General features: G+C 42.7%; 1 protein-coding gene across 5 annotated transcripts in view; it reads right to left on the bottom strand.

Moving 5' to 3' along the window:
* The window catches only part of MAPKAPK5 (MAPK activated protein kinase 5), a 42,398-nt gene extending 28,835 nt beyond the window's left edge, over window positions 1-13,563 (bottom strand). Inside the window, exons 1-3 of one of the 5 annotated variants that reach the window (XM_027124603.1) lie at window positions 13,001-13,563; window positions 8,908-8,973; window positions 7,647-8,550 (exon numbers count right to left, since the gene is read on the bottom strand). In XM_027124603.1, coding sequence (XP_026980404.1) covers window positions 7,647-7,682 — 36 coding nt within the window. In that variant the 5' untranslated portion in view covers window positions 7,683-8,550; window positions 8,908-8,973; window positions 13,001-13,563. Of the gene's footprint in view, window positions 1-7,646; window positions 8,616-8,907; window positions 8,988-13,000 lie in introns of those variants that run through there. The other 4 variants (XM_027124604.1, XM_027124605.1, XM_027124602.1 and 1 more) reach the window with 4 other exon arrangements.
* Between the last annotated feature and the right edge of the window lie 2,476 nt (window positions 13,564-16,039).

The raw sequence follows: 16,039 nt of genomic DNA, 5'->3' as shown, positions 1-16,039 counted from the left end.
AAACCACAGATCATTTAGTACTGTAATCCATCTTTACTGAAAAAAAATCCATACATAAGTGGGCCCACACAGTTCAAATCTGTGTTGTTCAGGGCCTCTCTGGTGGCACAGTGGTTGAGAGTCTGCCTGCCAATGCAGGGGACGCAGGTTCGTGCCCCGGCCTGGGAGGATCCCACATGCCATGGAGCAGCTAGGCCCATGGGCCATGGCCGCTGAGCCTGCACGTCCGGAGGAGAGGCCACAACAGTGAGAGGCCCGCATAACGCAAAAAAAAAAAAAAAAAAAAAAGACACATGCACCCCAGTGTTCATTGCAGCACTATTTACAATAGCCAGGTCATGGAAGCAACTGAAATGCCCATCGACAGATGAATGCATAAAGAGGATGTGGTACATATATACGATGGAATATTACTCAGCCATAAAAAGGAGTGAAACTGGGTCACTGGTAGAGACGTGGATGGACTTAGAGACTGTCATACAAAGTGAAGTCAGAAAGAAAAACAAATATCGTATATTAACACATATATGTGGAATCTAGAAAAATGGTACAGATGAACCAGTTTGCAAGGCAGAAATAGAGACCCAGATGTAGAGAACAAACATATGGACACCAAGAGAGGAAAGTGGGGGGTGGGGGTGGAGGTGGGATGAATTGGGAGATTGGGATTGACATGTATATACCAATATGTATAAAATGGATGACTAATAAGAACCTGCTGTATAAAAAAATTAAATTAAAAAAAAAAACCCAGAGGAACAGGCACAAAAGAATAGACAAAATGGATGTTATGAAAATTTTAAATTTTGTGCATCAAAAAACACTATTAGGGGCTTCCCTGGTGGCACAGTGGTTGAGAGTCCGCCTGCCGATGCAGGGGACACGGGTTCGTGCCCCGGCCCGGGAAGGTCCCACATGCTGCAGAGCGGCTGGGCCCGTGAGCCATGGCTGCTGAGCCTGCGCGTCCGGAGCCTGTGCTCCACAATGGGAGAGGCCACAACAGTGAGAGGCCCTCGTACCGCAAAACAAACAAACAAACAAAAAACACTATTAACAGTGTAACAAAGGCAACCCACAAAATTGGAGAAAATATTTGCAAATCATATATCTGATAAGGGATTAATATGCAGAATATGTAGAGAACTCCTAAAACACAACAAAAAACCCCCCAAACAACCCAATTCAAAAAATGGGCCAAGGACTCAAACAGACATTTCTCCAAAGAAGATACATGAATGGCCTAGAGCACATGAAAAATGCTCAATGTCACTAATCATTAGGGGAATGCAAATCAAAAGTACAATGAGATACTACCTCAAACCCATTAGGATGGCCACTATTAAAAACAACAACAACAACAAAACAGAAAAGAACAAGTATTGGAGAGAATGTGGAGAAAACTGGAACCCCTGTGCACTATTGGTGGGAACGTAAAATAGTACAGCTGCTGTGGAATATGGTATGGTGGTTCCTCAGAAACTTAAAAATAGAATGACTATATGATCCAGTAATTCTACTTCTGGGTATAAACCCAAAAGAGTTGAAAGCAGGATCCTGAAGAGATATTTGTATGTCCATGTTCAAAGTAGCATTATTTACAATAGCTAATACATGCAAGCAACCTGAGTGCCCACTGATGGATGAATAGATAAGCAAAATGTGGCCTATACATACAATGGAATATTATTCACCCTTAAAAAGGAAGGAAATTCTGCAATATGCCCCAACACAGATGAACCTTGAGGACATTATGCTAAGTGAAATAAGCCATTCACAAAAAGACAAATTCTATATGCATCTACTTATATGAAGTATTCAGAATAGTCAAAATCATAGAAAGTAGAATGGCAGTTGCTAGGGACTGGGGGAAAGGAGGCAATGGGGAATTACTGCTTACTGGGTAGAGTTTCAGTTCTATAAGATGAAAAGAGTTATGGAGTTGAATAGTGGTAATGGTTGCCCAACATTATGAGTATATTTAATACCACTGAACTATACAGGTAAAAATGGTTAAGATGGTAAATTTCATGCTATGTATGCTTTACTAAAAAAATGAAAAAAAAAAAAGAATGGAAAAAAATATACCACAAGTAACCGAAAGAAAGCTGGAGTAGCTATACCTGACAACAGATAAAACAGACTTTAAAACAGAAGATGTTAATAGAGAAAGAGAGGAACTTTTTATAATGATAAGATCAATTCAAGGGCTTCCCTGGTGGTGCAGTGGTTAAGACTCCGCACTCCCAGTGCAGGGGCCCAGGTTCAATCCCTGGTCAGGGAACTAGATCCCACAGGCATGCCAAAACTAAGGAGTGCAAGTGCCATAACTAAAGGAGCCCCCCTGCTGCAACTAAGACCTGGTGCAACCAAATAAATAAATAATTATTGAAAAGAAAAACAAAAATAATAGTTGGCGATTTCAAAACCTCCACTCTCAATAACATAAACTAGACAGAAAATCAGCAAGAATGTAGAAAACAACACTATCAATGAACCTGACCTGACATCTACAAAACACTCCATTCAACAACAGGGGAATATATATCCTAAGTGCACACGGAATATCCTCCAGGATAAACCACATGCTAGGTCATAAGTCTCAATAAACTTCTGAAAATTAAAATTATGTAAAGTTCTCCAACAATAATGGAATTAAGCTATAAATCAACAGAAGAAAATTTGGGAAATTTAAAAATATATAGAAACTAAGTAATATGCTTCTAAATAACCAATGAAGAAGAAATAATAAGGGAAATTAGAAAATATTTTGATCTGAAGGAAAATGAAAACGCAATAAGCTAAAACGTATGAGCTGCAGCTAAAGCAGCATTTAGATGAAAACACTAAACACTGCTTTAGCTATCAATACCTCCATAACAAAGGAAGATCACAAATCAATAATCTAAGCTTCTACCTTGAAAAACTAAAGAACAAACTATACCCAAAGCAAGCAGAAATATTAAAAAGTAGAGCAGAAATCAATAAAGTAGAAAACAGAAAATAGAGAAAAATAAATGAAAACCAAAAGCTGATTCTTTGAAAGGTCAACAAAATTAAACCTTTAGCTAGACTGACTGAGAAAGAGAGAAAAAACACAAGTTATTAACGTTAGAAATGGGGGCTTCCCTGGTGGCACAGTGGTTAAGAACCCGCCTGCCAATGCAGGGGACATGGGTTTAAGCCCTGATGCGGGAAGATCCCACATGCTGCGGGGCAACTAAGCCTGTGTGCCACAACTCCTGAGCCTGCAAGCCACAACTACTGAGCCCGTGCACTACAACTACTGAAGCCCACGCACCTAGAGCCCGTGCTCCGCAACAGGAGAAGCCACCACAGTGAGAAGCCCTGCCGCAACTAGAGAAAAGCCCGCGCGCAGCAACGAAGACCCAATGCAGCCATAACTAAATAAATAAATTTATTTTTAAAAACAATTCCACTCTTAATAGCATCATAAAGAATAAAATATTTAGGAATAAATTTATCAAAAGAAGATCTATACACTAAAGACTCAAACACACTGATAAATAGGGGAAAGCCCGGAAAAAAATGGAGAGTTATACCATGTTCTTGGCCTAGTAGACAATATTGTTAAGATGGCAACTGTCCTCAAACTGACCAACAGATTCTATGGAATCCCCATCAAAATCCCAGCACACTTTTCTTGGTAGAAATTGACAAGCTGATTCTAAAATTTATTTGGAAATACAAAGAACTTAAATAACCAACTTAATCTTTTTATATATAGAGAAACCTTCAGTTTCCAAGGTTTCTTGGGGTTTGTTTGTTTTTTGAGATTTATTATTTATTTATTTTATTTATTTTTGGCTGCGTTGGGTCTTAGTTGCGGCACACGGGATCTTTTGTTACAGCTCACGGGCTTCTCTCTAGTTGCAGCGGGCAGGTTTTCTCTTCTCTAGTTGTGGCGCACAGGCTCCAGGGCACGTGGGCTCTGTAGTCTGCAGCACACAGGCTCTCTAGCTAAGGCGTGCAAGCTCAGTAGTCGTGGCGTGCGGGCTTAGTTGCCCCACGGCATGTGGGATCTTCGTTCCCTGACCAGGGATAGAACCCGCGTCCCCTGCATTGTAAGGCAGATTCTTTACCGCTGGACCACCAGGGAAGTCCTGCCAGCTTAATTTTGAAAAAGAAAAACCAAGTTGGTTCTCATGCTACCCAATTTGAAAACTTACCATAAAGCTTCAGTAATCAAATCAGTGTGGCACTGGCATAAGGATAGTTATATGGATCAATGAAACAGAAAAGAAATTCAAACAAACAAACAAACAAAAAAAAGAAAAGAAAAAAGGAAAAGAAGAAAAAAGAGAATCCAAAAATAAACTTATACATTTATGATCAACTGATTTTCAACAAAGGTAATTCAACAAGCAAAAAGACAATGTTTTGAACAAATGGTCTTGGAACAATTCCATTTTGGAAAAGTTTTGCCGTTTCTTAAAAAGTTAAGCATAAACATACTGTACTACCCAATAATTCCACACATAGGTATTTACCCAGAAGAAAATGAAACATACGTTCACACAAAAACTTGTATGGACAAGTTTTATTTATCATTTTATTCACAATAGCTAAAAACTGGAAACAATCTAAATGTCCATCAACAGGGGATAAACAATAAAAACATTCCTCAACAATAAAAAGGAGTGAACTACTAATGCATGCACTAACATGGATGAACCTCAAAAGTATAAGAAGCCAAACACATAAGACTACATATTATATAATTTTGATTATTTGGAATTTCTAGAGAAGACAAAAGAATAGTGACAGAAAGCAGATCAGCAGTTGTCTGGGGTGGGGAGTCACAGTAGAGGCTGACTACAATGAGGCAGAAGGAACTTTCCAGGGACAGGGGTGGGGTGGGGGAGACGGAGGTGAGATAGAAAAATTCTAAAACTGGATTGTGAAGACAGATGCACAGCTCTATAAACTCACTAAAAATTACTGAATTATATACTTACCTTGGGCGAATTTTATGGTATGTGAATTATAACTGCAATTTTTTTAATGTTTTTAAAACTAAGAAAATGAATTTTCATTAAGTTCATAAAGTATTAAAAACTCTGCCATATACAACAGAAAACAAATATGTAAGGCAATCTCTAATCCCAAAACGTTCATTATCTAGGTTTAGCTAAGTGACTTGGGAGCGGTGAAGTCATGGCCTATGGCATTAGAGACAGAAATGAGAAGACAGTCTATGGTTGTAGCCAGTTGGCCTTATCCTAATACCTTGAAGAGTAATAGGATGAGATCTTAAAGTCCAATCCACCCACTCTCAGGTAATCAGGCAGCAGAAGTTTAAATGTTGTGGTGAGAACCCAGGGAAATAGCTTTTCCAGCTGAACTCCAGAGGTCTCAGTTCTTACCAAATGAGGGACAGCCTCAAAAAAGCAAAACAATGAATACAACACAATGCCACAGACCAAAAGTTTTATTTGATGTGATGCTGGCTTGCTGCCAAGGGAACATATCCTCGTCAGTACTGGTTGTTAGATCAGATATTTTCAACTCCACTAATTTGTATTGGTTGGACACACCCAAATTAGTAGGAAGATTCACCAATGACCTATTAGTAAGTACATGAAGAAAAGCTAAAAAGTTTTAAGAAAACTAAGTTGGACAATAGTGACCGACTGAAGAAAACCCCAACTCTTTTTAAACCATTCTTAGGTTGCTATGAGCTAATATCCATTGAGTTCTTACTAAATGTTAGGTACTGTAAGCACATTTAGATACATGTGCTTATTAAATTCTCAAAAAAACCCTAAGCTGAGGAGATTCTTTTATCCTCTTCCTATGGATGAGGAAACTAAGTGACAAAGAAGTAAAGTGACTTATTCAAGGACACAGTTAAATGAATGGCCAGGCTGAATTTCAACTCATCAGTCAACCTGGAGAAACTATAACAACCACTCAGTAACACTGCTTCCCCGTTTATACATTTGCCCACTAGAACTATGTCCCTGTTCTGCTCAAAACTCTCTGAGATTTCCCCTTCTACTCAGGGTCAAAGCCAAAGTTCCTACAATGGCCTACAAGGCCCTGTGTATACTGTGGCTTCCCATCACCTATCTCTAACATAATCTATACTGACCCACTGCATTCCAGCCACCTTGTTGTTCCTGGGTCACACGAGACCCGCACCTACCTCAGGGCCTTTGTACCTGCTGTTCCCACTGCCTATAATATTCTTCCCCAAGACAGTGGAGGTTTGTTCCCTCATTCCCTTCAAAGCTCTATGCAAATGTCACCTCCTCAGGAAAGCCTTCCCTGCCTACCCTTCCTAATGTAGTACTCCCCACTTTTTAATACTTAATTATATCACCTGGCAATGTTTATTACCTAACTCCACCATCTAGATAGAAGCTCTATGAAAGAGGGACATCTAGGAGTCTGGCTTTGCACTACAAGTGCCTAAGACAGCACCTGGCACAAAGCAGATAATACTTCTTGAATTTAAAAATCTGCCAAATATATTTTGATTCACAACCCAATCATATAACTTTAGGCAATTCATGCCGCTGTACCAATAAAATCCAAACCAAAAGAAAAAAAATGTATCTATCAAAGTAGTCTTTTAGAACCTTTATTTCTACTATTCAAAGTTTGATCTTCCTTAATGTGTATGTTCTGTTTTGATGCCTCGTTTAAATGGTGAATTTTCTTTGAAGTGACTGATGACTTCTATAAACTTTACCACCCCCAAAATTGTTAGATGTGTAAGTTATTAATTAGTTGTTGACTGTAGTGATTGTGTCTTGATGGGGAAAATAACCCCAAGTTGCCTGTCCCTCAAAGGAAAATGAAATTCTTAAATGCACAGAGTTGACCTAATACTGTAAAATAAGTAAATAATACATATCAAACTTTAAGATTCAGTGTTCAATTCACATAAGAACCTAATTTCCTAAGTACAGCTAAATAATAAATTTCTGACTCCTGTGACTGAATGCCTCAATGTCTGCCTGTTTAAAAAAGAGTAAAAAGCAGGTTTTAAAAAATGTGTCATTTTATTTGGGTCACTTTGGAACACACATATTTGCTTTTATTTTGGTTAACAGAGCAGTAACTTACAGGACACCATTAGCTCCTTCTAAATAAACTTAGCGCTACCTAGGAGAAGGAAAAGGAAACAGGAATAGGGAAGGGACCACACGGAAAAGTGAGAACAACTTATTTGCCAAAGGACAGGTCTTGTAAGAAGGCGATCACCTCCTTCCGCAGCAGCAGATTTAAAACAAATCTGGAGCGATGGGTAAGGTCCAGCTCTCCAAGTGGTGTTGCAGCAGATCATCTGAAAGCAAATTCTAATGGCACTTGGGGAATGATCGAAAACAGTAGTGGGGCCCCCTCCGTCCTACTCACATCAAGTATCTCCACGCCACTCACCTTCCATTCTAGCGAAGCGGGGAATCATATCCCTGCTTTAAGCAGGTAAGTCGGAGAGAGTCGGATGTCCCTCCCCACGCACACAAACCCTTCGCCCCAGTACTGTAAAACGCAGTCCACGGAACCCAGTGAAAACCGAAACCCGGGAGTTGCTCCAAGTTCTCTCCGCTTTCTGAGGTTGGAGCCGAGAGGAATGTCACAGAGACAAAGCGGGGAGGAAGGGGGCATCTCCCCCTTACCTTGATGGCTTTCTCCATGTCGCTCTCTTCCCACATGCTCCGCGGGGCCCGCACGGCCGGGAGCAGCGGAGCCTGCGCAGCTGCCGGATCCCGCCGCAGCCGAAGGAACAAGGGGCTCAGCGCTCGGGGCCCTGGGTCTCGGGGAGACGGGCAGCAGCCGCCCCCGGGGACCTGCGGGGATGACGGCCCCGGCGCCGGCTCGGCCTCGGCGGGCGGCTCTAGGCTGGGGGCGGCGGCGGCAGCGGCCCCCGGGAACAAGCCTTTGTGCTGGGCCCCGCGCGGCCGCCTCCCGGCCTCATCCCCGGCCGGGGAGGCAGGCTCCCGGGGCAGGGCGAGGCGGGGAAGGCCCCGATCCGGGGCGATGTGCTGGGGCCTCGCGGGGCCGCCGCTTAGGCCCGGGCTCGCCAGGTCCTGAGTAGGAGCCTGCGCCTCCGCCTCCGCCGCCGGCACCGCCGCGAAACCGAGGCCGAGCCCGCCGCCGCCGCCGCCGCTGCTCCCGCTGCCGCTTCAGCGCCACACATCGCCGGGACACCCGCGCCGGGCAGCCCCGCCAGGCGCCCGCTTGCCGGCGCTGTGCCCCGCCTGAGCTCCGGGCCGCCTCTCCTGCCGCCCGACTTCGTGTCCCCACGGCTCCACGCGCCCCTCGTCACGGTCAGCTGCGGTTTCCGAGCCGCCCCCGAACCAAGCAGTTGACTTGCAGGCGTCCGCCAAGGCCTCCCCAAGGTGGCGCCACACCCAGGATAGGCCCCCGGGCCCTCCGCAGCGCTGGCGCCGAGTTGATGATGTAAAAGGTTCAGGCTCGCGGGGCGGGGCTATTGGACCTCACCACCGGACTCTAGTGGCTGCGGGAGCGTTTCTCTTTTCTCCTAGCGCCGCGGACGAGATTTGTGGCGCCAGAAACACCCTGCGGAAGGAGCCGGGGATATCAACTAGTGATAGAGAAGAGGAAACTGAGGCCACGGGCGGGTCCTACGGTAAAAACAATTATATATAATAAGTTATATATACGGAGCGTTTATTTTACGTGAAGCTCTTTTCTTCTCTTAGTTCCTTTCTCCTTTATAAAGTAGGCATTTGGCCTTTTCAGGTAAGTATGTGCTTATTTCCTGTTAACGGATGCAGTAACTGAGGCCCTCAGAGAGCGGCAATCATTTGCGCACAGCTGAGAAGTGGGCAAGTCGGAACCGGAACCCAGGTTTGTGCTCCTTACACGACACCAACAATCTGTCAAAGAACCTTGCAGGAGCTTTTGGTTAATTACCTCTTGATGCCTCTTCATTCATTCACTTATTTACTGAGCACAGCTGTGTGCCACGCCTACTCGACCCTGGGGAAACAGTAGAAAAAAGACACGGTACCTGCTCATGGATCTTATTTTCAAGAAAGGGAAGCAGAAAATAAAGAGGGAAAAACAGAGTTTGTGGATACTAAAAAGCAAATAAATAGGATGCTGAGGTAAGAGAATAACTGGGTGTGGGGGCTTTTTCCAAGTAGATGATCAGGGAAGGTCTCCCAGGCCGTAACCTTGAAGCTGAGACCTCTAAAGAGAAGGAACTGTCTATTGGAAATCCAAGGGGATTTCTGAGCAGATGGAACAGCAAGTGCAAAAGTCTTAAAGTGGAAGTAAGGTAAATGTGGTCAAGGAGCAGCAAGATCATTGTAGCTGGAGCAGGGTGAGTAGCAGAGAGTGATACAGGATGAGGTTGGAGAGGTAGGCAGAGGTTGTATCATATACACCCTTAGGGGTCATGGTGAGAACTTTGGGTTTTATTCTAAGCCACTGGAAGGTTTTAAACTAAAGAGTGATATGATCAAATTTATGTTTTAAAAGATAAGACTCTGCTGTATGGAGAATGAAATATTGGCAAGCGAAAGTGGAGACATGGAAAGTTATTAAAATGCTTTTGGAATAACCCAGATTATTATGAAGCTTGAACTAAGAAAGTGGCAGTAAAGATAGAATAGATGGGTTTATGATATGTTTTGGAGGTAGAGTTGAAAGGCCTTCCTGAAGGACTCCACGTGGAAGATGAAAATAAACAAATCAAGGGGACTTCCCTGGCGGTCCAGTGGTTAAGACTCTGCACTTCCACTGCAGGGGTCATGGGTTCGATCCCTGGTGGAGAACTAAGATCCCACATCCCACGTAGCACGGCCAAAAAAATAAAAACAAATCAAGAATAACTTCCAGGAGACTGCCTTAAGCAACTTGCATGGATGGTGGTGCCATTCAGTGAATGAAAGACTCAGATGAGAGTGAAAGCAGGGAATCCAGAGTTCTTTTTTATCTGGTTAATTTGAGGTTCTTGAGTAATGTACCAGAGAATAAGTCAAGTATTTGACTTATTTAGTTGTTCTCTTTGTTGGCCATACACCTACAGTACATTCCTCAACCCCCTTAAAGTGGCCATATGCCTATGCTCTCCCCCAATGGAAAGTGAGCAGAAGGGATGTGCACATATCCAGGCCTGGCCCAGAAAATCTGTCAACAGATGCTCTTACTTACTCTGCCAGCTGGAAGATGATGACCAGGTTCTGGAGAAGGCAAGGCTTTAAGATGGAAGATACCTGCGTGGAGGAGAACTCTGCCCTGTTGACCTAAACACCCACTCAGCATTGTTATATGAGGGAAAAAGAAAAAAAAAAAACCTCTTGTGTTGAGCTTTTATCTATTTACGTCTTTTTATTATAGCAGCTTTGTTTATGCTACCTAATACAAATAAGAACAGTGATCCAGCAGTGAACTTTGGGAGCAAACTTCGAAATGACTTGAATTGACATTATCTATAACAGGAAATAGAAGGTACCTTGGATTCATTCATTCATTCAGTAAGAATTTATCAAGTGCCTCTCTGTGCCAGGCACTGTGCTACATAGTAGAGATGCAGAGATGAAATCCCTGCCTTAAATGTTCTGAGTCTGGCAGTTAAACTTACTGGCTGTTATCTGCACATACTATCTCTCTATCTAGAGACTTACTCTCCCCACCCAGCACACACACACAGCCCAATTTCTACACAGTCTTCAACCACATTCGAAATACTATTTTATCAGAAAGAGTAGGCCTGACCCTTGGTTCAATCTAAATCAGATATTCCTATTACCTCATAATTTACTTCCTTGTACTTATCACAATTTTAATTTATATATCCACTTGCTTTTTTTCTTTAGTGTTCTCTCCCACACTAGACTAAATACTCTCAAGGGAAAGAACCTTGTCTGTATTATTGGTCACATCCCCAACAGCTGGCCCACTGTAGGTGTTTAATAAATATTTGTTGAAGGAATCAAGGAATGGAGAAGGCAGAGCCCTGAGGAAGGAGAGGTTTCCTCCATTTTTTCCATTTTTTTGCTGGGGAGGTAGTAGATAGCCTAAGATAGCCTTCAATGATGCCCACCTCTGGGTATTCATGATCTTGTTTAATCCCCTCACCCTGCTCGTGGGCTGATCGAGTGACTTGCTTCTAATGGTGGGATGGCATGTCTGAGATTAGGTTGCAAAAAGTCTGTGGCTTCCATCTTGGGTACCCCTTTCTCTCCTATTCTCTTGCTTATTTGCTCTGAGGAAAGCCAGGTCAAAAATGTGAGCTGCTTTATTAGTTTCCTGGGGCTGCCATAACAAACTACCACAAACTGGGTGGCTTAAAACAACAGAAATTCTCTACAGTTCTGGAGGCCAAAAGTCTGAAATCCAGGTGTCATAAGGGCCATGCTCCCTCTGAAGACTCTAGGGAAGGGTGGAGTCTTCCAGCAGTCCTTGGCATTCCTTGGCTTATAGGTACATTATTCTAATCTTTGCCTCCCTCTCCACATGACCTTTTCTGTGTGCCTCTATGTTCTCTCTTCTTATGAGGACAGCAGTCATTGGATTTAGGGCCCACCCAAATTTAGTATGACCTCATCTTAACCTAACTAATTACATCTGCAGAGACCCTATTTCCACATTCTGAGGTTCCATGTGAACATGAATGGGGGTGGGGATACTAGTCAGACCACTATAGTTGCCCAATAGAGGGCTCCATATGTCAAGGAACTAATGTCTCACCAACTGTCAGTGAGAACCTGAGGCCTGGCCAGTGGTCACATAAGTGAGCTTAGAATGGATCCTCACCTAGTTGAACCCTGAGATGATTGCAGCCTTGGCCAACAACTTGACTGCAACCTTCTGTACCAGGGGCAACCAGCTAAGCTGTGTCCAAATTCCTGACCCACAGAAATTGTGAGATAATAACTTTTTAATGCACTAAATTTAGGGGCAATTTGTCATGCAGCATAGATAACTAATACAGATTTTGGTGCCTGGAAATGGGGTGCTGTCATAACAACTACCTAAAATGTGGGAGTGGTTTGGAACCAGGCAGTGGACAGAAGCAGGAAAGATTTTGAGGAGTGTGTTAGAGACAGCCTAAATTATCTTGAACAAACTTAGTAGGAATCTGGACTTTGATGATGCTGCCAATGAGTGCTCAAAAGGGAGTAAGGAACATGTTATTGGAAACTGAAGGAAAGAGGATCCTTGTTATGAAGTGGCAGAAGGTTTAGCAATAGCATCATCTGCAAGTATGTGGAAAGAGAAAATGTTCCTAGTGAACTGGGTGATCTAACTAAAGCAGTTACCAAGCAGAAGGTGCTGCCTGGTTTCGTCTTGCTTCTTGTAGTAAAATGGGAGAAGAGAGATAAATTATTGAACAATAAGGAGTCAGGACTTGATGATTTTGAAATTTTTTAGTCTCTCTAGATGGCAACCAGGGCTAAAATTAAGCTATGGCTTTCAAGCAAAATCAAACCCAGGGTCCTGTAAGGAAAACATGATCTGTCTTTGTCAGTTCAGGCTGCTATTACAAAATATGTGGCCCTGCAGATGCATGTCTTCTCACATGCAAAATATATTCACTTCATTCCAACAGCTCCAAAGTCTTAACTCTTCAGAATCAACTCTAATGTCTAAAGTATCTAGATACTGTTGGACTTCCCTGGTGGTCCAGTGGTTAAGACACCATGCTTCCATTGCAGGGGGCATGGGTTCGATCCCTGGTCAGGGAACTAAGATCCCACATACTGTGTGGTGCAGTCAAAAAAAGAATAAAGCCTTCCTTAAAAAAATAAAGTATCTAAATACTATCTAAATCAGATATAGGTGACACTCTAGGTATGATTCATCTTGAAACAAAATTCCTCTCTAGCTGTGAACCTGTGAAACCAGATAAGTTATCTACTTCCAAAACAGTGGTGGGATAGGCATAGGGTAGACATTCTCATTCCAAAAAGGAGTGATCAGAAGAAAGAAAGGAGTAATCAGAAGGAAGAAAGGAGTGATGGGTCCCAACCAAGTCCAATTCTAGCAAGGCAAATACCTTTAGATCTTAAGGCTCCAGAATAATCCTCTTTAGTTTGATGCTCTGCCCTCTGGATCCACTGGGTTGTGGTCCTGCCTTTGCAGCTCTGCCCAGGCAAGGGTCCTGCCCACATGACTTCAGATGAAGCCTGTCTGTCCTGTTGAAACCAAGGTGATGGCCCTGATGATTTCTGAATTGCTTTTGGGATCATTCTTCCCCTTTCTTGAATAGTGCACATTCATAGCCAAGTAGCTTTATCATCCTGTCCTGTAGAATCAACATCTGAAAGCATTTCTTCCCATCTCAGTCCCCTTCAGCACAAACAGGCAGTGTTTCTGTTCCTATAATCCAATAATCTCTTATCATTTGATAGTCCATCCACACCCTTTAGTGTTCTCTTCCAAACACATTTGCTCATTTTTTGGGATATGGACAGGCTGAGAATTTTCCAAAGCATTAAATTCTGGTTCCCTTTGCTTAACAATTCCTTCTTTAAGTCATCTCTTTCCTTTCACATTTTATTGTAAGCAGTCAGGAGGAAGCAAGCTACTCTTCAAACACTTTATTTATAAATCTCTTCACTGAATATTCATTTTCTTTTTTTTTACAAATATGACTTAAATATTTAACTTTGATCTTTTACTTGCAGCAGGATTTTTTCTTTTTTATTAAATTTTATTGGAGTATAGTTGACTTACAATATTGTGTTAGTTTCAAGTGTACAGCAAAATAATTCAGTTATTGAATATTCATTTTCATTGCTCTCCAGCTGTACCTTGCAAAAACACTAGGACACAGTTCAGCCAAGTTCTTTGCCACTTTATAACAAGGATCGTCTGTTCTCCATTGTCCAACAGCATGTTTCTCATTTCCCTCTAAGACCTCAACAAAGTGGACCTTACCATCCATATTTCTGCCAACACTCTTTTCATGATTATTTATGTGTTTGCTAAGAAAATGAAAGCTTTCTCTCCACCTCTCCTCTTTTCTTTCTGAGCCCTCACCAGAAACATCTATCTTTCTAGCATGTACTTCCAAATTCTTCCAACCTCCACCCTTTCCCCAGTTCAAAAGCTGCTTCCACATTTTTAGGTAATTGTTATAGCAGCACCCCACTTCTCAGCACCAAAATCTGTCATAGCTTGGGCTGCTATAAGGAAATACTGTAGACTGGGTGTCTTTGAATTAGACATTTATGGGCGTGGCCAAGATGATGGAGTGGGAAGACCCAGAGCTCACCTCCACCCATCGGCACACCAAAATTACAACTATTTACAGATCAACTATTGATGAGAATGACCTGAAGACCAGCAGATTTTCCACAACTAAAGATGGAAAGAAGGAACTACAGGGAATTCCCTGGAGGTCCAGTAGTTAAGACTGTGTTTTCACTGCCAAGGGCCTGGGTTCAATCCCTGGTCAGGGAACTAAGATCCCACAAGTTGTGCAGTGTGGCCAAAAAGAAAAAAAAAAAAAAAAGGGAACCACAACCAGGCAGATAGGAGGGGCAGAGATACAGTATAGTTAAAACCCACACCTTCAGGGTAGGCCATCCAGAAGAGTCCAGCCCCAAAACGTCTGGCTTTGAAGATGAGAGGGGCTTCTGTATGGGAGAACCAGAGGGCTATAGGAAACAGACTTGGCTCTTAAAGGACATATGCAAAATTTCACATGCTCTGAGACCTAGTACAGAGGCAATAATTTGAAAGGAGCCTGGGTCAGACCCACTCGCTGATCTCGGAGGGCCTCCAGGAGAGGCAGGAGTCAACTGGGACTCCCCATGGGGACACAGACTCTGGTGGCAGCCATTTTTAGGAGCTCATTCTACCATGACATTGGTTCTGCCAAGTGCCATTTTGGAGTCCTCCTACTAGCCTAATAGTACCAGGGCCTTACCGCCACCAGCCAGTTGGGGATCCCAGGATCCCCAAGCTGAACAGCCAGCCATGCAGGGATATGCCCCGCCCACCAGTAGGCCAGCAGCCTCCACACAAGGCAGGGCCTGGCAGCCAACTGGGCTGGAGGCCAGCCCTGCCTACCAGTGTGCTCAAAGTAGTCAGCCCTGTGACAACAGATGGACCCATGAAACCCACATGGGGGCACCCCTAGAGTGTATAGCTCTGGTAACCAGAGGAGAAGGTGCTGCTAAGCCCCACAGGACATCTCTTACATAAGGCCACTTCTCCAAGATTGAGAATTGTATCCAATCTACCTAATACATAGAACTAAAAACAGAATTAGGCAAAATGAAGCAATAGAGGAATATGTTCCAAACAAAGGAACAAGGTAAAACCCTAGAAGAAGACTAAGCAAAGTGGAGGTAAGTAATCTAACCATTAAAGAATTCAAGGTAATGATTATAAAGATGTTCAATGAACTCAGGAGAAGAATGGATGAACACAGAAGCTTAACAAAATATAAAGAAGAACCAAACAGCCGAAGAATACAATAGTGGAAATAAAAAATACACAAGAAGGAATCAACAATAGAATAGATTATACAGAAGAACAGATCAGCAAACTGGAAGACAGAGTAGTGGAAATCACCCAAACAACACAAAAAAGGAAAAAGAATTTTGAAAAATAAGAATAGTTTAAGGTACCTCTGGGACAACATCAAGCATACTGAAGTTCACATTATAGGTTCCCAGAAGGAGAAGAGAGACAGAAAGAGGCAGAGAACTTACTTGAATACATAATAGCTGAAAACTTCCCTATCCAAGGAAAGGAAGCAGACATCCAGGACCAGGAAGCACAGAGTCCTAAACAAGATCATCACAAAGAGGTCCACACCAAGACACATTGTAATTAAAATAGAAAAAAAATTAAAGAGAGAACATTAAAAGCAGCAAGGGAAAAGGAAGTAGTTACATACAAGGAAACTCCTATAAGACTCTCAGCTGACTTTTCAGCAGAAACTTTGCAGGCCAGAAGGAAATGGCACAATATATTTAAAGTGATGAAATGAAAAAACCTACAACCAAGAATATTCTACCCAGCAAGGTTATAATTCAGATTTGAAGGAAAGACAAAGAGTTTTACAGACAAGCAAAAGCTA

Source organism: Aethalodelphis obliquidens, unplaced genomic scaffold (genome assembly GCF_003676395.1).
Source record: "Aethalodelphis obliquidens isolate GAN/ISIS:26980383/991018 unplaced genomic scaffold, ASM367639v1 scaffold28, whole genome shotgun sequence".
Taxonomy (NCBI): Eukaryota; Metazoa; Chordata; class Mammalia; order Artiodactyla; family Delphinidae; genus Aethalodelphis; species Aethalodelphis obliquidens.
The sequence above is the reverse complement of the archived record's forward strand: the minus strand, read 5'-3'. Positions and strand labels throughout refer to the sequence as shown.